The sequence below is a fragment of the Vitis vinifera genome, chromosome 6 (assembly GCF_030704535.1).
Source record: "Vitis vinifera cultivar Pinot Noir 40024 chromosome 6, ASM3070453v1".
NCBI classification, from domain to species: Eukaryota; Viridiplantae; Streptophyta; class Magnoliopsida; order Vitales; family Vitaceae; genus Vitis; species Vitis vinifera.
The window spans coordinates 3911216-3936461 of record NC_081810.1 but is presented as its reverse complement, the minus strand read 5'-3'; the positions used below and the strand labels follow the sequence as shown (position 1 = coordinate 3936461).

General features: G+C 35.7%; 2 protein-coding genes across 3 annotated transcripts; both read right to left on the bottom strand.

The window, feature by feature from the left end:
* Positions 1-491: 491 nt before the first annotated feature.
* LOC100243320 (auxin response factor 4) lies at positions 492-9965 on the bottom strand. 2 transcript variants are annotated; one of them, XM_002284983.5, is made up of 12 exons: positions 8415-9965; positions 8182-8238; positions 7743-7928; positions 7557-7641; positions 7386-7476; positions 6868-7032; positions 3417-3536; positions 3244-3319; positions 2339-2501; positions 1524-2257; positions 1249-1439; positions 492-880 (listed from the first exon to the last, which is right to left on the bottom strand). In XM_002284983.5, exons 1-12 carry the CDS (start codon positions 8757-8759, stop codon positions 697-699), a joined length of 2397 nt encoding a protein of 798 aa, XP_002285019.2. In that variant the 5' UTR covers positions 8760-9965; the 3' UTR covers positions 492-696. The 2 variants fall into 2 exon arrangements, with proteins under 2 accessions (XP_002285019.2, XP_059593409.1); XM_059737426.1 differs by lacking the exon at positions 492-880 and having other exon boundaries at positions 1277-1439; positions 1544-2257.
* An 8542-nt stretch (positions 9966-18507) lies between these two features.
* On the bottom strand, positions 18508-24150 carry LOC100233064 (MLO-like protein 3). Its single transcript, XM_002282162.4, has 15 exons — positions 23733-24150; positions 23531-23588; positions 22981-23240; positions 22768-22884; positions 22078-22138; positions 21447-21535; positions 20734-20808; positions 20496-20587; positions 20126-20175; positions 19993-20033; positions 19699-19872; positions 19573-19608; positions 19380-19447; positions 19197-19257; positions 18508-19059 (listed from the first exon to the last, which is right to left on the bottom strand). The coding sequence occupies exons 1-15, from the start codon at positions 23856-23858 to the stop codon at positions 18706-18708; spliced, it is 1662 nt and encodes a 553-aa protein (XP_002282198.1). The 5' UTR covers positions 23859-24150; the 3' UTR covers positions 18508-18705.
* Between the last annotated feature and the right edge of the window lie 1096 nt (positions 24151-25246).

Below are 25246 nucleotides of genomic sequence, written 5' to 3'. Positions count from 1 at the left end.
TGAGGCTAAGTGCTCTATAATTGTAGATTATGAGAAATAGAATTGCCAGTCATTAATGATCCGTCCAACCAGTAAGGTTATACTGGGTATAATCCAGTTTGATGTTAGAAACAATTCAGTGGAAGGAACCAAATCAGTTAGGGCTGCATGACTAGTTTACAAATCGCAGCACAAAGCTTGCAGGCTATAACAAAGACAGAAGATGGGTGATAATATGGGAGTTCCAAATAGAACTCAACCAATAGTTGATTTATTCAAAGTGGCTCGCAACAGGCAACAGGAGTTAAAGATCCAGTGGTAGAAGCCATAGAAAATTTTCTGCAAAGATGGAACTTCAAGCTTAACCCTATATCTTGATTTTGATGATAGCTTTACACCCATGCCGAATTTGATTTCATTGGAAAATAAAATCTTGGAATCTCATATTAAGGTTAAGGGTTGATAGGGGCCGTAACAGTAAGAGCGCAAGATCTTCTATCTTGCCCGCAGCCTTTCAGCAATCCAATGGACACTCAAGCTTTTTATTTAGGTTTCTAAGACCATGTCACACTATCTTAACAACTTCCAAACAATTACAGTTTGTCAATATGTTCTATTCAGAAAGACAGCTGCCAAACTTAGTAATCTGAATAAAGATTAAGTAAATATGTTTGTGCATACCAACAAGGCAAACATAATACTAGACACTCTGGAGTTTCAGATTCTAATCACTGTTGGAGAACTATCTGGCTGGCCCACCGACGAAGACTTGGACACATCCAGTATCACTGGAGCTTCTTCCAAGCAACTTTGTGTATCATCACTGATAATCCCAATGGTCATCTTCTCCACTTCTTCTTGGGTGTATATATGAATCTTGGAGACGACGTTACAGAATTCACTGTCCAACAAGAAACAAATATGAGAACACTCAGCACATTCCATATCATCACACTAAGGCATTAATATAAGAAAAAGTTTGGGGTTGGTGGCAGTAAGTTATAAGCAGCTACCTCCTCTTTTTCTTGGTTTTTCTTATGAATTTTGTTATACATTATATTACTGTTGACTTGAAAGAAACAGGTTACTTTTATTCACATAGCAACACAAATGTACCTATCAAGTTAAAATTCAATTGAGCAGGTTTTCTCTGGTGCCAAAAATAATATGAAAAATAAAGGTGCTTGAGTTGCATGCCAGATCATTGATACAACCAATAAAACGACAAATGCAATGAACAGAAAACAGAGCAAGGCATAAGACACTTACTGCCATGGATCATCCCCAACAACCATCATGTCATTCTCACTATCAGTATACAAGATCTGCCAACCTTTGTCAGGATCTCGTAAAAGGCCTTCCATACCAAACAAACGCTCTAGTTCACTAAACAGGTCACCATAACCATTCAGTCTTGAGAGATCAATGGCTCGTCCCACTAAGTTGCCTTGCTTGTGAACCTTCACTCAATTTATGTAATGTCAATGGGACAAGAAATCAAGAGAAGCAAATTGGAACCCAACTATGCTCTTATTACAGCTTACCTTAGTACAACTCCTCTTACCAGAATTTTGTGAGTTTGGAGGAGTTTCTCCAGTCAAGGAAAACCCGAACAGTTTACAGCCAGCTGCAGTTCCACTAAAAGTGTCATCTTTCTGATGTTTCAGATTGGTCTCTAAATTGGGAGGAGCAGATATATTTTCCGGAGGCTTCGGTTCATTTGGTATGTTTAGCTTTCTAACTTCAGTGCCGATAACCCCACTCCGGATAGAAGATGGATTGAATGGAACGTTTTCTCTTGGGAAATTACTTGCATAAGAAAGCATTACGGGATCTTGGCCACCTTTGTAGATGTCATTGTAAGGAAAATACATGTTTCTGATGCCTTCTGAAGCTAGTGGGTAGAAATTGGGCTTTGGTTTCTGATACATATTGAATAAGTTGCAACCAAGATTGGGTTTCCCCCAAGAACCAAGATTGAAATCAGATTTTCCAGCCAGGGATCTCAAAGGGCCTATTTCTTGACCTTGCAAGACCTTTGGGAATCTATCAGATTCCAAAAAGCCTGTGTAAGTGGTGGGCGGAGCCCTCATAAACTCGCAAAAATTAGCCTTTTCTATTCCAGTTGAAGCGAGGCTTGGATTTTGCATCTCAAAATCCAGCGAACGGTTTACCTTATCACATCCATAGAGGGGTGATACAAAACCTACATTTTCTTGACCTTGCAAGACCTTAGAGGATCTTACAGACTCCTCAAAGTCCAAAAACCCACCCCCTCCTGCAAGAAAGTTTGAAATTTAGAACTACTCAAAATTAAAGACTGTGAGTGGTATGCTAACTTTGCTATAAAAATCTGTACCATTGATAGGGTTGTTGGGTGGGGTTGCCTGCAGACTGGTCCGCAGTTTCTTCAGCCTTGGGGAAGACTGGATGCTCAAGGGTGGGAGAGAAACAGAAGGATCAATTTCCCATGGAGAAACTCGTTCTTGAGGATCACTAACAATATCATCATCCCATCTGACCTGTTGGATGTGATGACAGAGGGTTCATATCAAGAAGATACCAAGACATTGTCATGTAAGACAACTTTTTTCAGCAATTTATTAAACATGAAAATAAAGGGGCACAAAAAAAAAAAGAAAAAAAGAAAAAAAAGAATTATGCATAGATAGTGTTGAATGCAATGGGTAGAATGCCAACACATGCAGTCCAGCAAGAGGAAATCTCCCACAAAATGCTTTCATCTGAGTGCTCAAAACATTCATTACATCAAGAGTGGATCCTAGACAGAAAGTGAATTAAGGAAGGAAAAGCACAAAGATTGTGAGATTAAAAAACTAGATGTGAAAGGGGTTCATTGATTAGTTGGCTTCATAAAAATGAGCTTGATGTTTATCAATCAACTTGTGTTGTTGTATTCAGGGAATAATTATGGTTATGAGAGTTTAAGGTTTTCAATCTTCATTTTGAAAAGGTTGATCAGCCACAACGTCAAGGCTATTCAGGAATATATATACAAAGGAAACATGCACAACCATTATTCTGGGGAAAAAGATATACTCTGCTAACATAATGGAAGAAAGAGGAGTGATATATCGATATGTAAAAACTCATGGAAGATGAAACATGCAGCAGATAAGCAGGGATGGTATACATCAAGAAAAATGGAAAACAGGATCATCCTAGTGAAACCTGATTGCAAGAAGTTAAAGATCATTATGATACAGAAGTTCAGATCATCTAAAGTGAAAGAACAAAGCGCACCATCAAGCATCTCCATTTTGAGTTGGGCCATCTATATGGATCCAAGTCACCAATTCCAGTTACTACACCACTAGACCTGCAAGTGAGCACAAACTCGATTTAATTCTCAGAAGAAAATCATCATTATGGAAAAAAATGTCTCAATCTTGTTAAATAATCAAATTATATGAGACCTTCTTTCTGGTGAATCATCCATGTCGTATCTCATTTTGAATCTTGTCCCGATAGATATTGGATTTGTGATGCTTTTCACATACTTTTGGTAGGGAATGACGAACTCTGCATGACTTGCCCTGCATTTCAGCATTTATGAACAAGCTACAAAATATTATTATCTACAATACAGGTTTGACCAAGCATGCGAACAAAACTTCCAAGAACAAGTGACAACAAGTTCATTAATGTCCAGTACAATCTGCATAAAAGCTACCACCCTCATAACATATAAAAAGTGCCAGAACATTTGGGACCAGAGAAATGTAAAAGGTTGGTGTAATGGACTTCTGTATAGATACATGATGATTGGTTCAATGCAGAAAGGCCTATAAGGGAGCTCATTACTGTGTTGTGTCAAACAGACTTATGGTCTACAATGCTATAATTGATGAACAACTTAGTCATTAATAGTTTTCTGGCTTGGTTAATTTGGCTCTCAATATTCACAATGTTTTTAGGTAAGCCAGAGAAAAAATTTGGTCTTATGGTAGAATGCAGTTTAACCTGGGATTAAGAATCTTTCTTAAAGATCATTCAATATTCCAGTCTTTCCTTGTTACTTATCCACATAATCCCTTACAGAGACCTAAAATTACTAAAGCTCAATAAACCGAAACCCGCTAAACTATATAACATGTGAGGTCCTGTAAAATATTAAAATTCCTAAATAATTATAACAATGAGTAACCAAGTCCAAGTAAGCCATGCAATACTACAACCATACACCACCCAACAACCTGGCATGTTATATTGCCTTGGCATACACTAGTGGTAAAAGGAGTCAAAACAAGTGCATATAATAAATTATGTCAAATTAAATAGCTAAAGTTATATTAAGCATACGACCCTTCTATTTCTAACTTGACTTCTGGAAGGGTTCTTCCAAAATCAAATTAATTTTTTTTTAACATTTTATTTAACACCAAAGATTTGGTAATTGATGCAAGGCTAACAAGAAAACTTCAACGTTTTGTAGATTGTGAATCTCAGGCAACATTTTCAGGAAGAATTTGTTAACTTGGTTACCATCTTGCAACATATTCAAGTGTGTTTGTTTGTTAAAAACTTTAAGACCCTAGAAAGGAAAATATCAACCATTTCCAAACAGCTAGAATTGTTCATGTTTCTTACCTAAAATAATGTATAGTTCAATAGGATCAAAGAACCCTATTTAGAAACCACAACAGATCCTATAAAAGCTCTCAATATTCATTCGTCAAAGTATGACAACACTTAAGAGATCTTATGAATATCGTTTCTTTTTTTTTTTTTGATAGGTGATCTTATGAATATCCTAATGAAATGAAATGCAGAAGTGGTGATACCCTCAAAAGGAATTTCTAGAGTCAAATTATTATCTATTCTCCATTTTGGTTTTTAATTCTCACAGCGGCCTAAGTAATGAGAGAACATAGCCAAGAATTCTATTTGTTTATATTCCATGCCAAGTCAAAAGTCAACAATTATGACTAAAGGCGGTATCTGCAAACTACTTTTGATATGACTAGAGGAGATATCTACAAACTACTTTTGATATGACTAGAGGCAATATCTACGAACTACTTTTGATTTAAGACATGCCCCCTTATGTTCATGTTCCTACTCTCTCTCTCTCTCTCTCATCGATAGCTAACCCTCAAAGGAACATCAACAGTCAAATTATTATCTATTCTCCATTTTGGTTTTCAATTCTCACAGCAGCCCAAGTAATGAGAGAAAACACAGCCAAGAATATTAGTTTTCTATATTCTATGTCAAGTCATTGACCATGACTAGAGACAATATCTGCAAGGTCGGTTTGATTTAAGACATACCCCCTTAGTTTTGTGATCCTAAATTAGAAGAAAACTCACTTTCACCCCAAATGATGGGTGCTATCATCTTGGCAATGTTTTGGTGTCAGTGCACATGTAGCTTTTACTTTGCAGGGAGGAAAAAGAATGAAAAGAAGGGGCATTCAGTTCAAGGGCTTAAAAACTTTCTTTTCTTTGTAATTTTTGGGTGTGGTCTAAGTTGTTTATAACTTCAAGTCCTCATTCCACTGTAGACTTTGTGGACTGGTTGGGTCTGGGTTGGGGGGGTTGTTTTTTGTTGTCCTTCTCTGTTTTTTTTGTGGCGCCTATAGACAATCTTTGTATACTTCCTGTGTACTTTGGGATACTCTTTTGGCATTTCTCTTTTACAATATTCTCCTTTTTACCCATAAAAAAATATATAAAATATATTTTGCATATATTCTACGCTTTGTTTCCATAAGCATGTTCAGAGAAATTCTGGTTGTTCTTTCCTAAGCATCTATTTAGAGTTTCTATTAAAAGTTTCTTAGTTTAAAATTTTCTAATTTTTAGGTTAGAGGTTTTGCTAACTGTACTTCTACAAAAGCAAGAAATGTGAAAATAACAATTCAATGAATTAGACTTCTCTTCAGATTTTGCACTTTTTAATGGTCACTCTTACTTTTTTCCTTTAGGTCTAAAACATATTTTTGAAGCTTCTACTGGTGAGACTTATCATTTTCCTTTTTAGGTGGGACTCTCGGAAAGCCTTAGTGAGATCTATCCCTCTTGTCTTCTGCTCCTTTTCTTCTTCTTTATTTTTCTTTATTTATTTCTGCAAACACCATTAAAACACAGCCAGCCCTCCCTTAATCTAATTTTATTCATAAACCTGTACTTCCATAAGCCCTAACTTCACTTTTAACCCCACCATCTTAACAGTGAAATCCCTAAAGTCCCTTCCTGTTCAAAAATTCCAGCAAGCTATTCTGAAAAATTCATCCCATAAACCACTTTAAAAGTCTTTTCAACCCTTATTCAATTTGTAAACCACAGTTCCATCTTCCCTTCCTTAAACCCTTAAAAGTCTTAGTTCTGACTCCCCGTTCTTTGATTACACTCAGCAACTTTGAATGCTGTGCTACATCACTGTTCCTTTTTTCTTTTCAGTTTTCTTTATTTTTCCTCCCCAAGGTAAGTTAAAATTGGACCTACAAACCATATTGAGGTCTGTCTTCTCTTTGTAAAACAGAGCTCATTTCATTAGAAGAAAACCTCCAATAAGCTAAAGGCTTTAAAAACCCACTAATACCAATACTAATTAAGTCAAAAAGGTATCATCATGCCTATAACTTCCCATGCAAGTCATCATCACTAACCATTTGGAGTTGGCTGCAAGTATATGACAAAGGTGTATGTGAAAAAGGTGGATGCTTAGTTGTTTACTTGATACTAATTTTAGTTGATTTACCAACTATAGTCATATTTTTTATTGGTTTCATTTACAACAGCTACTTGAGAGCATTTTTAGTCATTTTGATCAATAGGAATTTAGTATTATAAGATTGCAACTCAAAGTATTCCTATGCAATTCATTCCATTAATGAAGAAAGCAGATGGAGGCCATTAATACCTTGGGCTGTAAAAAACGTGGAACATGCTCTTGGTGGCTACTGCATTAGCTGCCAGGGAAAGAACGTTGGGATATGAATTCTGGTTACCAATGATTGAATCAGGAAGACCATTTCTTGGTCGAACAGCCCTCCTAATTCCCAATCGCAGCTCTCCACCTTCACCTCTACAAATATCATAGAAAATTAGAGAGCTCCAATTTTGCTAAGTATAGGATTTGAAATTACTTTTCTTCCCTAGTAGCAATTGAAATGAGTGTATTTTTTATCATCCCAAGATCATTTCTAGGATTTTAGGACAGAAAGAGTTTTCAGTTTTTCTTTTTAATTACCATTCTTTTGTGATGACAAGTCCATTCCTGGTACTACCTATTTTTGAGTAGCTTAACAAATCAGTTTGAGTAAAAAAAAGAGAAAAGGATGGATTTGTGGTTTCAACTCTTATGGGAACAGAATGGGACAATTTCATCACCAAGTGGTGCCCAAACACCCCTTTCAAATTGTTATTAAACATTTATACCTCAAAAAGAGCACTGCATCCCCTGAAACAAGATTCTTTTGGCTTACAAAAATACTCCAACCTGTAGTAAGCAGATGTCGCCTTGGCTGACCTGTAAAATTAAATATTATGTTCTTCCATTTTTTTTTTTTCAAACAATTGAACAGCACTGCAGAATTCTAACAAAGTTACCTCTATAAATATGCCGGAATCTCCACTCAACTCCATGTAGGTCCTTAGCCACAAGCTCTTGAGAGGGTCTTTGCTGTTTGTAGTCCTGTAATAGAGGAAATGCCACCAAGTGTATGAGAAACTACAATTAAAGCTAATAACTTATCTACCTAAGAACAGGGGAAAAAGAAAGCAAGAAAATCAAACCAATGGTGGGAAACAGTCTTCAGCAGCTCTACGAGGAACAGAGAATCCACCATGGGTGCTAGTGTCCGAAGCTGTAAGAGTTTTGCAAAACATGTGGGGGGTTGATTTTGTTGGTGATCCTCCACCCCCCTCCTCATCTACCCCTAGTCCTTCAAGCTCTTTGCCCTCTAAATTTATGCCTGCCAACTACACAATTACCCAGAAGTGTTATCTTCTGGAGATGAATATGGGCTGCCTCTCGGATTAAAAAATATTCTAACAATGAAATTCAACCCAAACCAAAAAGAAGACTAAAAGTTAGCTTTGAATAAACCAAGGACATCCCTTCCCCCAGCACACAAACACAAGGTACAATTTTTGTAAGCATACACAGCCAGAAGTTGCTCAAAACCAAGATGAACAAAGCCAAACGGTCAAATTGTCAAATGGGAAATCGTACCTCTGGTTGAGGAAGCAAAGTGACCTGTGTATAGACCTCATCATTCTCCTTATTAGCCTGTTTCAAGAGAATAAAAGCATCAAAATCAAATTAATTCTCCTTATTATCCTGTTTCAAAAGCAAATTCAATTATGGACCACAAAGGAAGAGGTGGGGGAGGTAAAAATGGGGGAATTTAGTAGGAAGAAAAAACACAAGCATTTCGATCAAAAAGGAAAAGGCCCAGTACTCACGAGAAGTTGAACATTCACAACCCTGCAGAAGATCTGGGGTGGGAGATCAAAGGTAGAAATGTCCATGGGTGGAAAAGGAGAGGACGAGGCAGCTTGTTCCAAGTGACCTTGTGGGAAATAAACAACCACATTCCCTTTCTTGGGGAGGGAGGTGAGACGGCCAGCACAAACATGCCAAAGCTCCAAATAGATTGAAGAAGAGTCAGGAGAAGCAGAGGAGTTAGACGCAGAAGAAGAAGAAGATGAAGAAGACAAGCAACAAACACAACTGGCCTTATCACAATCCCCATTACAGAAAGCATGCTTCTCCACCTCAGTCACTGCATGGTTCAGATCAATTTCCATGAAACCCAGTATGGTTCCAAGTATGGCTCAACAGAAGTACAGCCAACCAACGAACCCACCAACAAAATAGCAAAAAACAAACAAAAAAGGAGTGGGGGATGAGTGATGAGAGCAATCAAGTGGCTATCAAGGGCACCTAGAAAGCAAAAACCATAGAGAAAATGGAAATGAAGGTCAAATCATGGGAAGAAAGAGATATATAAGTGTGGGAGGGGGAAATTAATAGAAAAGAGGAAGAAAGTCATGTTTGGAGGGATACCCAGAAGGCTAAAAGATGATAGGAAAAGAAAGGGTATCAAAAAATAAGAAGAAAATCAAAGTATGATTCCTCCCCCATTTGCAGTACTGAGACGGGGGAGCAGAAGCAGCAGCAGACATAGACAATTGCATAGGAAGCACAGAAACAAAAGGCAAAAAAAGCCAATGTGGTAATGGCTTTTTGGACTTAGACTCTTAGAGAGTATAAGAGAGAGAGATAGTGTATATGTGTGTTGGGTGGGGGGGACAGGCTAAGACAGTACAGAACCCACACTCCCCCACCCCCACCCTCATCCCTTCCTTTGCTTTCCCTTCCTTTCCTTTTATCTTTTTCTTTTTATTAGTAATATTTTTCACTGTTGCCTCTCAGGCCCCTCCACCCAGACAAAAGGGGGGTTTTCATTCAATGCAACATCAACCCCATCTCCCTTTTCCTTTTTTCCTTTCCTTCCTTTTTTCCCCCCTCCCTTCTTCTCAATTTTCCCATCTCCCAAACAAAACAAGTTAACAACCACTTCATACAAAGCCGCCCAATTTTGCCGTTTACAACTTGCAAAAAGAGGAAAACTTTTCAATTTTAATCACCTTAACATAATCCCGTTTTCAATGAATGGAAATGGGTAAATGGAGGATCAGAGGAGACAGTGGCAGAGAGGTGCATTAATAAAAGAGAAAAAGAAAAAAAAATAAATTGTAAGAGATAGAGAGGAGAGAGTAAAGAGAGACGAGAGACAGAGAGCAGAGAGAGAGGGGAAGGGAGAGTTGTCAATGTAATTGGACCCCCAGAGTTTGGCAGCAACTATCGTGGGCGTGTTAGTTGTTAGGACTCAGTGACTCAGCCCACCTCCCCCCCACCCTTCTCTCTCTCTCTCTTTTACATCTCTTGTCTCGTCATTCCTTCTCTCCTCTTTCCCCACTCCCCCCTCGTCTCCTTCTCTGCTTAAACCCTTCTTTTCTCTTTAATCTTAACAAGTTTTTCAAAAACGCTCTGATACAAAGCAGACGTTAAAAAAAATCAGTAACTAAAGGGAAGGTAGATTTGATTCGAAGGTGGAGCGCGTGGAGGGTGTGAAGGTAGAAAGTGATGCAATGGGTGGCCTGCGCCTTTGGCGCTGCTGAGGTGGACCCACCACATACATTCCCCTCTCTCTCTCTCTCTCTCTCTGTATCTCACGCCTTGGGAGTCTCGACTCCAATTGACCTGACAGTTCGCTGTAAATTACAACAAATGCCACTGCTTGTTTGCTTTATTCGTTTGATTGCGGCATTGTGCGGTTGCGGCCTGCCTTGGAAGCGCACGAGCATTCAAATAAAGCTGTTTCCCTCCCTCCCTACTCCCCCTTCCATTTTCCCTATTTCCACCAACATATTTTCCCTTTTTCATTTTATTTTATTTAAATTTAATCCACCTTTTTAACTTCCTTTCCGCTCCAATATTTAGAAAGTCAGCAAATTGGGAAATGAATTAAGGAAGGATTAAATGAGATTAATTGGAGGATTAGGAATTAATGACATACCCCCCACCAATAGTAAATGAGAGGCATGCCATTAAATGATTAAAAGCCCATGCTTCCAATGAATTTTCACTCCATCCCTTTCCAACTTGCTTGGGCCTCCCCTACCGGGTGCGGCCCATTATGGTTAATGCAAAAAATGCTTGGTTGAAAATGGGAAAGGGCATTGCAACCATTACGGTTATGTTTGGTAGTGATTTTAAAAAATAAATTTTTTTAAATATTAGAATTATAAAAAACGTTTTTTTAGAACAATACCAAATGCATTATACGTTTAGTGTTGATTTTAGAAGTGTTTTTAACCATTTCAACGAACTTTAGATCAAAACAGTGCTTTTATAGGAAAAAAATAAATTTAATTATTTTATCAAACTTATATTTAAAATGATCCTCTTATTATCATATAAGAGTCATATCTTTAAAAAAATTTAAGTTGAAGTCTCAATTGTCAATTAAAATTTTAGTTAAAAAAATAAAACCTCAATTATCAATTACAATTTCATTTTTTAACCTAAAATTTCAATTATCAGTTGACACGTTAGCTAAAAAATAAAACATAAAAAAAATTGATGCTTTCTTTTTTAACCCAACTCTTAATTGATAATTTAGACTTTATTTTTTTATTGAAGCCTTAATTATTAAGGCTTCATTTTCGTGGGACGATGATCTCGGCAATTAAGTGATGAGAAAGATGTCACATTGAATATTAATTTTAAAAGAGGTATATTTTTGTGGTCAAATAGGTCATTTTGATCCAAAATTCTATTTAAACGCTTAAATTTTTTTATTATTTTTAAAAAATTAAAAATATTTTCTAAAAGTATTGTCAAACACACTCTTAACGTCAATTTCTATCCACAAAATTTAAAATCTATATATTTAGTTGGATGATTTAAGAAAAGTTTTGGATTGGGCATGTAAAATTGTAGTTGGATGAGTGATGGACAATTACTGAAAAGTCATTCAATTTTGTAATAAAGTTGAGATGGTCCATGGGGGGAACAAATTGGAAAGGGAGGGCCAACTTTGTCTTTTGATTTTTTTTTCTTTTGTATATATATTTGTTTTATGGAGATGCGGATTGTACAAGAAGGGTGCAAACTGCAAAGCAGGTTTTGTTTTTGTATATTTGTATTTGGAATTTTGTCGACTCTTTTTAGTTTCACTCCCACTTCCCAGTGCCCACATCCCCCACCCATTTACTCTTCTTCAATTCCTAACCGCCAAACAGGCCGCGACGGTCGGCTATCTAACTCCATGTTTTCATATGGGACTTCCTTCATCAATGGAGGCAGGGAGGGAGTACTTCGTGAGAAATGAGGAAAAACACTGTATTAATGGAAGGCATTCCTGCTTTGCTTCCTATGAATTTATGTGTTGGAGTGATAATAGAGAATAGCTGGTCACAACTGTTTTTTAAAATGGTTTTTCAGAAAATAGAAATAGAAAAATACTTTTGAAAACACAGTGTTGTCAGAAAATATTTTTTTTAATTATATTTCATTATTTTTACTTATTTTTAAAAAATATTATATTAAAAATAATTATACAGTTAAAAACTAAATATTGTACAGAAAAATTATTTTTAAAACATATATAAAAATATAAAAATAAAATACCATATATAAAAGTTATTTTTAAAATATATCTTAAAAATATAAAAAACATATTAAAAACATTTTAGCTCTTAAACAAACTTTTATTTTACAAAATATTAAGTCTTGTTTGGCAACTGTTTTCTAAAACAATTCTGAAAAATGGTTTTTGAAAATTGTTTTATGAGGTTTTGTAGAACAAAAATTTATTTGAAATCTGAAATGTTTTTAACTTGTTTTTAATATTTTTGAATATGTTTTAAAAATAATTTTTATATTTAATATTTTATTTTTAATCATTTTACGTGTTTGTATAATTATTTCTTAAAACAATACTAAAAAATAAGTGAAAATAACACAAAACAATTAAAAGATGTGTTATCCAAAAATACTTATTTTTTGTTTTTAAGAACAAAAAACAAAAAATAGTTTCCAAGATGTTTTCTTGTTTTTTGGTTCTAAAGAATAGAAAATTATTTTTTAAAACAATTGTCAAATAAACCCTTAGGACTTGTTTGAGAACTATTTTTTAAAACAGTTTTCTATTCTCCAAAACAAAAAATATAAAAAATAGTTTAAAGACCAAAAAGTGTTTTTTTGTACTTAAAAACATAAAATAGTGTGTTTTTAGAAAAAACATATTTTAGTTGTTTTATGATGGTTGTTTTAAAAAATAATTATATGAACATGTAAAATGATTAAAAATAAAATACTAGATATGCAAATTATTTTTTAAAACATATTTAAAAATAAGTTAAACATTTTAAATTTTTAAATTTTATTATAAAAAAATTAAAGAATAAATTTCAAAAATTGTTATAAAAAATTATTTTTTTAAATTATTTTCAAAAATAGATACCAAACATACCCGTAAAGTTGTCAAAAGCTGTTTTTCAAAAGAAGGAAATCATCCACTTCAAAGTTAAATGATTTTAATCACTGAATATGACAGATGAAGAAGCTCCATCACTCCAAATTATGCAAATAGACAGCCATTAAGATGAGTCATTAATTGCTTGTCGAAAATGGTTGTAGACTAGAATAGAGGCTACATGCTGTGTGGTGAGGAGAGGTATCACCCCTGAGAAATCGCAGCAAACATAAGAACGTGGAAGAAAAATTTTCAGAAACAAATCAAGAAATGGACATCACATACATGGCTGTCAGCCTGTCAGTGCTTAGATTCCATTCATGCAACTTCCGTGTACTAGAGTGAATTATGCAGTGAATGAAAATGCATTAAGAAGGGGCGGTGCTAGTACTACAAGTAAAAGAAAAATGGAGGTTTCTGATCAGATTATTATTGAGGGTGGACTGTGGAGGACTCAAAATCTCAGTGAAGTTACTGCATACTGACAGCCTCTCAAGTAGTTGTTCATTAACTTGGAATAATTTCAGGCAAAAATAATGAGACCATGAATCCCCATAATGGTCCTGAAATGGAGAGAGGGGGTGATTAAGGGAGGGGAGAGGGGGGAATGATCACGTTTTAGATGGGTCCAAGCTGAGTCCAAAACTCCCAACCAAATCCAATATGTTGATAACATGCTTGCCCATTGCTACTTGGGTTGGTTTTGGATGATCAAAACCAACCAGTTTATGAATATAGAGTGATCCCTAACCTCATTATTTGGGACAAGTTGGTGAATCCCAGTCAGATTTTGTCACTTGCAGCTGCATATATGGGCACAAGTGGCCCCAAAACCAGGCCCTGTACCTTGAGAATCTCAACCCATGGATGACCGATGACCACCACCACCCTCATTTCTCGTATATATTTTCCAAGTGGTGGTGATTATAGGTTGATTAGCTTGCACGCGCTCCAAAATGTGGGTGAGGATGAAAATCTTCTTTATATATCAAAGGAAAGCTAGGTTACACCATGATACTGATACTGAGATGTCACACCAAGCTTTGTCTCCAAAAAATAATTGAGTGATCGCTTTAATAAAGTCATACACAAGCTTATAAGTGTCATATGTATAGATATATGTATGTAGTTTGGGGCGGGGGAGGATGGGATGAGACGGTGGCACAGTGAGTGAGGGAGAAGTGAGAGAGATGGGAGGGAGCTTTGAGCAGTTGGTATCAAAAGGAAAGGCCCCTCGAGACTCATGCCGGCTACTTTTTCTGCTGCATATCACTCACTGTTTGACAAACACAACACACACCACTCACTGTGTTTTCCCTCCTCCCCCTCTTCTTTTATCAGTTTGTGTTTGTCTGGTGGACCATTCCATTTTGTTTGCTTACCCACTTCCCTTTCTTTCTCTTTCTTTTTCCTTATCGCCCGCATTCATCGTACCCTTTTATCATATGTCCATGTCTCCTCCTCCCCCACCCTTAAAACCCCCCCTCTCCCCCCCACCCCCCTTCTTATTCATACAAATCCCCTTCCTTACTAGGAATAATTTTGCTCCCTCCACTTGGCCTCCATCTTGGCCGCCTGATTTTGTTGAAGTCTCACCACCACTACTACTACTTCTACTACTATTCCTTCTATGAAAATGATTTGCCTTCTTAAACTTAGTTGATTGTCATTTTCCATCCATCTCATCTGTCTGTTGAAAATTTCAAATGTGTAATTGACATGTTAACCGACATTAATCTGTCTGATCTACTCTTTTGGAGTACGTGAATACAAAATCAACACTGAACACTTGTTGAATACCATCCGACTACTCCACTCCACATTTAATTATAAGCAAAAACTTCTCAATATATAGTAGTGCATGGACTTAGGACAAAAAGAAAGGAGTTAAGTGTAATGATTTGTGCTAGATTTCACCTGTCCATCACCAGTACTGTGTTTTGCTTAAAAAGATACATAAGATCTCAAAGAAATGAAGCAGAATCAACATCAAAGTTGGTAGAAAACAAAGCTTACATACCACTACTAACACAAACAAAAGAGAATTAAAGGAAGATGGAATGGAAGACAAGAAAAGACCAGAAACCCAAGCATGGGTTTGGTTTGGTTTAAGCAGCAGCTTGCAAAATGTGGAGAGCCCCATCCCTCAGCTATCAGTCCTAAGTGGGTCCATTTTGAGGTGGGGAGGGGGACAAATGGTATCCCCATCATTACAAACTTGCAATTGGGGGCATCACACAACCCTAGTGCTTTTTAAACAAAGGTGAAGTCACAGACAAGAAAGTTATAAGGGTCTGCTTGGTCATGATTTTATATGGATAATACTAACCTTAAAACCATAATTAAAGATGAGACATTCTTTGGTTTGGGGTCTAAGATTGGATCTTTGGAGCCTCCATTATCCCTGAATTATGATAATCCAGACACCCAGACTAGGGACCCCAATGGATCCAATCAAACTGCTCCTCTATTACACTTCTGTCCAATCAAGTTATCAACTACTCCAAATTTTGCATTCTCTTTTTCCAACTTCATTCATAAAACTCCCAAAACCAACCAAAAATAAAAAATAAAAATAAATTATTGAATTAAGTACACATTTCAATTGAGTGTTCTTTGGAATCTTGGCTACACATGGATGTGAAATGAAATTCCTTCGGCTAACACATATTGTACTGTACTTCACATATTATCAGAAACCAAAACCATTCCCATCCATTCATCCACCCTTTCATGTCTCATTTCATCTCACCCAACTTTTTTACCTCTTTTTTTTTTTTTTTAATTTAAGTTTATATTTTTAGGATAGAAATTAAGTGAATGTGTGTGCATGGGGGCATGCAAGTTGAGGGATGAGGTGAGAGAGAGAAGCTAAACAAGGGGTACATAGTAGCAGCAAATTAAAGGTGAAGTGATGGGTGTTGAGTGTTGGATGATAATGGCATTGCAACAGAAGCCATCTCCATCAAGGTTGCTTCGAAGAGCTTGTTTTGTGTCCCCCTATTAGCTACCTCCAACCTACAAAGATAATGTGTTCTGTGTTTGCCCCCAAACAATTCATAAAAATAGATGCCTATAATCCAGACAAGCTTCCATCTCTCTTCATGTGACCATTGTTTGGAGGGAGAGAATCAAGTGGGGAAATTTTATTTTTTTTTCTTTTCCATTTTTTTTTTCTTCGATTAATTTAATATCTTGAGCAAGTTTCAAAAGGTGATTATAACATCATAATCAAATAATAGACCCACCACAATATTTCTGGGCCATCTGCCACCCTCATTGAGTGATCTCATAGAACTGCCACTAGGGTAATGTTCACTCACTACAATCAAATTTTTATTCGTCACCTCGAAGACATATCCACAAAAATGAATATTTGTTTGGTAAGAATGATTTTTTGTCTTAAAAGTCTTCTCAGAAACATATTTTGACACTGAATCACCTTCAGGGAACCGTAGGATGTAGGCTTTCACCTCCAAGAGAAAAAAAAAAAAAAAAAAAAAAAAATTGCAAGTACCCCATTCAAACTAATTTAAAATGGAAAAGGTTCATTATTTGAATTGATTAACTTTAAGATCAATTATTTGATGTGATTAATAAAAAAATTAATAAGTATTAGATATTAATTTATTATTTATTTTAAGATTTTACACATGAACTTATGTATCGGATCCCAGTTAAAAGATATACCTTCATAGTAAGAATATTTCACTAAGCTTTTATGATTTGATAATAAAATTAATTTTTTTAGGTGATTTTTTTGACTGAATAGAAAAAGCTAATAGATTCGATTTGATTATAATGACTTTTTCTTTTCAGTCAAAAAAACAAATATCACCTTAAAGCTTGTTTTCTTCATCGTTGAAAAGGAAAAAAAGGTCAAACAACTATTCAAGTGATATATAATTTCAGACCATTAATTAATTGGAAAAATATAAACATGATCAACGACAAAAAGTGACACATGAGTGTAAAGCTTGGCTTTATAAACAATCAACCAAAATGTAAAGGGGTCTGAATTAGTAAGTGGAACCACTGTGACAGTATTTATTTATTTTATTTGAGGGTGCAAGTTGTGAATGCAGTTGATGATAATTCATAATTTTTGTGGCCCACTGGGCTAATTGTCTCAAATCCCACAAAGCCCATATTTTTTTTCATAAGAAATATCTACCCATTTGATAGAAAAATTTTGGCTGAATATTTGAGCCCTAACTACTAATACATTAATGGGTCGACATGTCTTTGATAATTTCAGAGATGTGGGCCTCCCACCATAACTCTTGCTTTGTCCTATTTACTTTGATTCCATAACGATATTGTTTGTTGTGTTTGTTCTACCCTGGGCCTCATCTCAAAGCAATGTGGGTCTGCCCTTTAAATGTCACCAAATGGGCAATGGTCTTTGTCCTTGTCCCATGTTTAGGGTTTTCCCTCCTAACATGTTCCTTCCCACAACTAACTTAATTTTGTGTCTTCTATCACTCCAAAATCCAATTATTAGACCCATTAATCGTATACGGTCCCAACTTTCTGGCGTGGCCGTGTCGTTTTTGCTCTTCTTCCGTGATTTCTGATCGGCTCTAGTTCGGGGGTTAGGAGGCACGTTCTTGGGAAGGGCTTGATTTTTATTTGTTTTTGAGATTAGAGGGTTTAGATTTGTAAAAATTGAAGTCATTTATGGTTTGTGAAAGATGGGGTCCCCTTGACCAGACAATTAGGTGATGGGAGATTAACAGGATGTTGATGGGCTGGGCCAGTGGATAATGACTTTTGCTTGATGGCCTTTCTCTAGGCCAACTAGGGCCTAAGGTGGAAGGCTCAGTTTGACAAGAACTTTTTCTTTCATTGGGCCGTATGAGTTACAGTTTAGAGAATACCCATCTACAATCATGAATCATGGATGAAACAACATAATCACCATGGGTGTAAATAACATCGTAAAATCTGATAAACCGATCCAAATCAATCCAAATCAATCATATTGATTCGATTTTCAAAATAAAAAAGGTAGATTCGATTTAATAATTTTGAAAACCTACCTTTTTTATTCATTCTTCTATTTTCTTTTCTCATAATCGATAAAAATCGAACTAAACTAATATTTTATAACTTATATATAATTATTTGATATTTGATAAGTTTTTTAATACTAGATTCTATTAAAGTAATTTATTGTTTTTATATTATGTTCAAATTAATTTTAATTGCAATTAATATTTTTTTAACATCAAATCTAAGTTAATTTTAATTAATTTTAAAATCAAATTAAATTTAAAAGCTTAATATAAACTCAAATTAACGGGCTTTGGGTTCAAAATAAACACAAATCTACGACTGAATTGAGAATTAGAAAAAGACCATTAAGTTTAGTTGAAACTGATCTATGAAATCAAATCGACTTTAAATGGCTTGATTTGATTCGGTTTTTCACTCCAAATTTGATGGATTCACTTTCCATAGCATATAAAACCGATCATAGTGGTTTGGTTCATTTTTTTACTCAAAAATCAACTGAACAGAACTTACTTATTTCCCTAATAATGATGGACCATCTTTCTCTATAAAATGAAATAGTAATATTCTTCAAGATGATGGGGCCAATTGAGAGTATAAAAAAAATTTACTTTGAAAACAACTTTCAAATCACAAGTATACAAAACAAGAGATATCATGCAGTTATAAGAATATCATCTTCTCCATAAAACTTAAGTTCGGGATATAGAAATCTCTGGCATTTCTATTTGTACTGCAATGGATGAAACTGTATGATCAGCTGGGGTATGTTCATCTTGGACAACTATTTCTTGTTGATGGTCTGGTATGATTTCGCTTTCAGTGCCAATAGCTGTGATTTCAGTACTGAAGTTTGGTGATCGACGATGAGGAGAGAGATCATGGGGACTGGTTCTGCTACTGCCCCATGTAGTAGTTGAATAATCGTGAAGAGACTGTGAATGATCTTTTTGTTTTTTCCTCTTTTGCTTCACTGTGGCATGCCATTGCCTTATGACATTAGCTGTTTGCTCTTCTAGCACGGCACTCTTAAAATTTGTACCCATCTGTACAACAAAAACAGCCATGCGCTCATTATTGTGTGTGAGAGATTCTCATGTGTATGCACTCTTAAAATTTGTATATATATATATATATATATAGAGAGAGAGAGAGAGAGAGAGTGGGAGAGAGAGGTACATACCTGTGTTACAAGAGCATAGAGAGGAAGGGTGATGTAACTGCAAAGGACTTGAACTGTCACCCTACAAAAGTGAACGTTCAAAAAGTTGTGTTTTCTCAGTGAAAAAAATCATCAAGTAAGGAAATGTGGCTTCACCCTAAAAAAAGTTGAAAACAGAAAGGAAGGAACAGCAGTGACACTTACGCTAGAACCACCCTAATGATGATGGTCTCTATCCTTTCATGGTAACAAGACTTTAACCCAAATGTCAACTGGGGAAAGTAAAAGAGCAAACAGAAAATATCAGCTTTGTTATGGGGTATATATGCTATGTACCACCTTGATTTTAAAGCTCGCAAGTTGAAATAAAGGGAGGAAGGAAAAGAAAAGGACATACCGTGACCCAAACAAAGAAAGCAAGCTCAAATGCATTCTGAAAAAAGAAAGAAAGGAACCATTACTGATCAATTTGACACTACTAATTACCAAGACCAAAAAAAGGGTGTTCATAGGTATTAATTACCATAAATAGGGTCAAATGTAGAAGGGTCAAGACAAACTTGGGGTGACTGAACCAGAAGAGGTCGTCATTGGGCTGAACCAGAGGCGTTCCTTTGATTGTACTGTTCTTATCTTTGAGTTTCAGAGCCATTCTTGCAACAATCACTTCAAGTTTGGTTCCAAGAACTAGCACTATCTGCATATAGTACAGCCTGTAAAATAAGGACATGCACTGCTGCATGTAAAAAAAATATAGGAACTCTATTAATTGCAGAAGAGAGAGTCCTCAAACCGTCCTTGATTCTTTCATACTTACAAGTAGTGGGAGAAATGAAAGTGACAAGTATGCATGCCAACCTGTTTGATCAGTTGATTCCACTGTTGAGTAACTAAAGAAAATAATGCTTGAAAAGGGAGAAATGTTATTTGGATCATTCATGCATACTCACCATGAACGTCAAGGAGGATGAAGATTACAACTATAAACCACATCACAGGGCTGTACATGTAGCAAAAAATAAAAAATTAGTAACTAGGAGTATACATCAAAGCTTAGAAAGTTGTAAGGACCCACCACAATGTGGCCCAAGAATGGCCATTTTGGGTTGGGCCCCCACAGTAATTCTTGAATTGGGTGACATCTTTGTAGCAAGCTCATTCAGACCCATCTTTTATTTGGGCTGATTTTAGGGCCCGAGATGGATTTGAAACACGTGATATATGAAGGTTTCTGGCCTTGGAAGGCCTAGATTGGTCAGCTTTCTGATGGCAAACTGAATTATGGCATATATGTAAATAAGCATATCCATATGTACATACCTGATGCCTACTACAACCTTGAAATCATCCTCCAAGGACCGTTGTATGTACTTCTGGAAATTGAAAGTCTTGTTATTTATTGACAGATGGGCCTACAAAATTTGCCAAATCCACATTAACATTTTGAAAATTTGGCCGTATTCTCTCCCCTCTAGGCTCTAGTACCATCACAAATCTGAATGTAACTTGCTCTAAGCATGAAAAAATCATACTCAAAACTCAGGAATCAGATACCAACCGCAATGAAGCCATGGCGAAGAGTGAGGTAGTCAACCTTTGCCACAGAATGGAAGAATTGCCTGAAGAAACATTTCTGCAACATGGCAACTAGACATCAAAATTTGAATATAAAATACAAAGAATTAAGGCTGTAGTGTCTATGAATTAAGGGGTGTTTGGTACGTAGGAATGAAAAGTGAGAATAAACATTTCATTCATTCCCTTCTTCGTTCTCATGTTTGGATAAATTTTATGAAGATAAGAATGAAATAAAAAATATGATTTTGGTAGAAATCAAATTCTACTTATAAGTGAAGTGTCACTTCATAGTAAATAGATGGTATTTTGATTCATTTATCCCATAAAAAAAATATAAAATTATTATTTTGTACTTAAATTTCATTCATTAAGCCCGATGTCTTTTCATCCCATAACAAGACTATTTTTTTGTTTTATTATTTAGTAATAAAAAAAACTCTTAAACTTATTTTTTTTAATAAAAATAAAAATTTTATTTTAAACCATATGTAAGGATATTATTATCAATTTATTTCTTTTTCATTCTCATTCCTATTATTACCAAATATTAGAATGAGAACAAATAATCATTCCAATATTGAATTTTTAGGTTATTTCAAATACTAGAAATGGAATCACTGAAATCATTTTCATTCACAAAAAATAAAGAATAAAAACAAAATTAATGTACCAAACGAGGAAAAAAAAACTCACCGTCCATAAATGAAGTGGTGTTTCAGTGCAATTAGTCATGTGCCTACGCCCAAACGTCGTTTGTCTTGTATATCTAAACCGATTAGGATCTTCATGCGACGGTGACATGAAAAATGAAAGAACGAAAATAATTACAACACTAAAGTCTTATGAATTAGCTAATCAATTATACTTGCTTTTTTTTTTTTTTTTTTAATAAGATGAGGACAGATTCAAATTTTATATATTCTTCGATAATTAAAGATTCAAAACCAATCCCTAAGTCAAAAAAGTGTGCCCAACAATTCAGGATCCTCTCCATCCCATATTTGAAATGAAGATGGATACTCAGTCAAAGAAAAACACAAAGAATGGATGTTTATGAATTTTCAAAGCCCCTTGAGCAAGGGTCAAGTGGTCTATGCCTGAATCGTGGGTGCTGTGAACTTCTAGATGAGACTTAGAGTGCTTCTGAAGGGTTAAGATACAGACTTGAAGTCAGGCTAGTACCAGAGAAATGAAAACAATTAAGAATCACAGAGGAGGAGACTGTTGAAGTGGACCCATTCCACCACTGCTGGTCGTTCAAAACAGGCATAATCCATATCTAGCTTTATATTTATTAATCTAAGCAACATAAATAGAATTCTACCATTAGCAGCCTGGTACTCTATCGTTTGAGTTTCTTTCTCCCAAGCTTTCCATCTCCTCATCTGTGAACACACGCATAGGAAAAAAGAAAAAAGAAAAAAGTATACCAATGAGCTCATTTCCAATATAATTTGACTTCAAACTGAACATGTGATGGAAGAAGAATGCAATGAAGATACCTTCCCCATGACTTTAACAAAATGGGTTGACTTAAAACCCAATCATGTAAGGCATTAGGCAGCGTTCTCTTGGGGGAGTTTATGTAAGGTGGGAAACAAAGGAAAAAATCAATGTGGAGTGTTTCTGGCAATCTATACTTCATGAAATTGAACACCCATTGGTTGCTTCTGATACCGTTGAGCCCACTTGAAAAAGGTCAAAAATCTCTCCAAATGCTAAAAAATCTAAATTTTTTTTGAGATGATGGGACTTCAATTTTATGAGCTGGGAATTCAGCCAAATGTTTAGTAGCTAGCTGAACTTTACATTTTTAAACCTAGATTTGTTGGAATGGGATTTATCATAATACCCTATTGGAGGCTTCTTTTCCTCTTTTATGCTAGAATATTGCAGTAGTAATCCATCATCCATCACATCACAGAGTTACAATAATAAATTTAGTTGGAAATTAACAACCAGAAAAATGCATGAAGATGAAAACAAGCCATGTAATTTTTTTTTTTTATCTTACCTTGGCCCTTCCTAAAGCCATTGTGAGAACACTGTATACAATCTGCATAACTGCTAAGACAAAGATGAAGATACTGAGCTGATTCATCCCTTCTGGTGATATAAGAGAAGTCATATCCTGCAAATAAAATACTAAATTAATTACCTCTCTGTGTCTCTTACCAGTTACCACTGGGAAATTGAATTACAAACAACTATTATTATATATACACACCTTGGAACTGCAATAATCAGAAGATTCACTGCTTTGGGCTGCCGATCTTCTTTCTTGAGACACACTACTTTCTGAGGATAACCAGTTTTGAAATGTGTGGGTCCAAATCTGCATATGTCCTAGAGCCTTTGTGGTTTTGATTTTTATGATTTTTCGACATGGGAGCATGGTGTATGCCGCGTTATTGGGTATGCATATTTTGGAAATAAACTTTTGGGTTACTGCTAATATTAGGGACATGAACCCCAAGAGCATAAGCACTGCACCAGACAACAAACAAAAGAAAAAAGAACTGAGTCCAAGCCTTGTTTTCATGGCCTGTTAAGACAACATTGGAAGCAATTTGCAGAAGGCATGACTTCTAATGCCCACTGGAGCTGATTCTACAGCTTGCTTGGAGAACATCATTGCTCAACTGAATCAACTTCATTTTTGTTTTTCTTCAGGAAAAGAACCCACGCCGGCAAATAGAAGTCATTTCTTCCTCAAAGTTGGTTCCAAATTTCTAACCACATCCTAATCTAAGTCTGCAAAAATTGTTCACACCCACCTGATTTGAGCTTCTCCACAGCCTCTAACAAGGCAGTCTTTTTATGCCGCCGGAGCCACTGCCCGCCATTCGGGTGCAAGTATAATCATCGTAAGAAAGGAAAAAAACAAAGAAGAAACATAAAATTATCTGATTAGTAACCATATATACTGTCGTTGCCCGGTTCAATCCTGAATTTGTTGTATATGTTTCACATACGTACGTTGGCAAGGAGATGGATCAAGTGTTCAATAAAAATAGAGAGGGAGATGAAGATGAAGCAAACAGTCGCCAGAGCCCAAGAGGGCGTTTCCTGCAAAGAGCGAGAAACTCCATCTCCAGCAGCCATGTTCAAGGGAGATGAAGAAGAAAATCCGAAAAAAATGATGAAGATTATGTAGACACCTGCAACAGTTGAGCGATGATATTCAAGTCTTCAATGCTCCTCAGACTCGGGCACTAAAGTCTATGAAACCTGTCCCAAAGTGAAGGTTCTATCTAAGGTTTTGGGTTTTGACCCAGTTCCTCTAAAATAATATGAGCCAATTTTATGGCTGTTGTGAGCTATGAAAACTCGGTCCACAAATTACTTGAAAATATGGATCAAACCCTTCTTCTCTGCAGCGTTTCAGGATACGTATTTTCCAACTCATTAAAGGCCTCTAATAGATACAGCTCCGTTGACCCAACAAACTAATTGAATGGTTCAATCATCTAGTAGCCTTTTTGAGGCACAACGACATCATATTTTGAAACAATATATTATACATATAATAAAATTTTCCCTTTCTTTAACCCCTCAAATATTTAACTAACAATACAATGTTTATCAATCGATTTTTATATCTTTTCGTATAGATACTATCTATTTTGGTCCATAACATTTATTTTTCTCAAACATGCAACCTACCTTACAACAAACCAAACAACAAAGTAAAAGAAAATACATCAGTTCTGTTTGTCTCTTTGTTTTTCATCTTCCTAACCGACGGCCAAATGAAGGCAAAAATTGATGAGACATCTGACCTGAGAGTTGGGTAAAGAAAAAAATGGTCATAGCATGAAGCTTCCACGCACTATTTCTTACTCTTTGGTCGCAGCTGGGCGACTCGATCTCATGCCATTCTGACGTTTGTATACTCCTCCCAACTTACGCCAAAGTCACCATGCATGGGATGACTTCCATTCAGCTTATGAGAGGCCATTTTTCCCTCCACCGTCGCCGCCAATTAATTGATCGATCATCAAGTCCATAATACGTGTCGGTTGAGCATAAGTGTATAATAGACTATAGGGTATATTTACTGGGTGCATCGCATCTGTTGCAACATATTAAGTTGTGAGCCTGCGTCTACATTATTTTGGATTTGGATAGAATAGGAGATGGACCCTTTTGTTTGGTGGTTGGATCGGCTGCTAGAATGAGGCGGCAGCTTGTGGGGTATGTAACACATCATGTTCAGCCTTTACATTTTTGACCTAAAATTTGAAGGATTTTTAAAGTATGGTTTGTATATATTTTTGGTTTTTGGGTTTTTAAAATCATGATGGTAACTCATACATAAATTACAAGATTTTTAGATTTTTGTTTTGAAAATAATTTTTTATTATTTTAATTTTTTAAAAAAATTAAATGTGATTTTTAAGATGATAAGACTGATCTATATTTTTACATTTTATAAATAAAATAAGATATTTTTAAAATGTTTCAAAATTTTCATGTGTCTATATTTTGAA

What these genes read in the sequence shown, in the direction of transcription:
- LOC100243320 (XM_002284983.5), bottom strand. Translation starts at nt 8,759, where the DNA reads ATGGAAATTGATCTGAACCATGCAGTGACTGAGGTGGAGAAGCATGCT. An exon ending in CTTTGCTTCCTCAACCAGAG is followed by an intron (nt 7,929 to 8,181) that starts GTACGATTTCCC and finishes GTAATTGTGTAG; the next exon opens with TTGGCAGGCATAAATTTAGA. An exon ending in CAAAATGGAGATGCTTGATG is followed by an intron (nt 2,502 to 3,243) that starts GTGCGCTTTGTT and finishes CACATCCAACAG; the next exon opens with GTCAGATGGGATGATGATAT.
- LOC100233064 (XM_002282162.4), bottom strand. Translation starts at nt 23,858, where the DNA reads ATGGCTGCTGGAGATGGAGTTTCTCGCTCTTTGCAGGAAACGCCCTCT. An exon ending in TACATTTGACCCTATTTATG is followed by an intron (nt 19,609 to 19,698) that starts GTAATTAATACC and finishes TTCTTTTTTCAG; the next exon opens with AATGCATTTGAGCTTGCTTT. An exon ending in TCTATGCTCTTGTAACACAG is followed by an intron (nt 19,060 to 19,196) that starts GTATGTACCTCT and finishes TTTGTTGTACAG; the next exon opens with ATGGGTACAAATTTTAAGAG.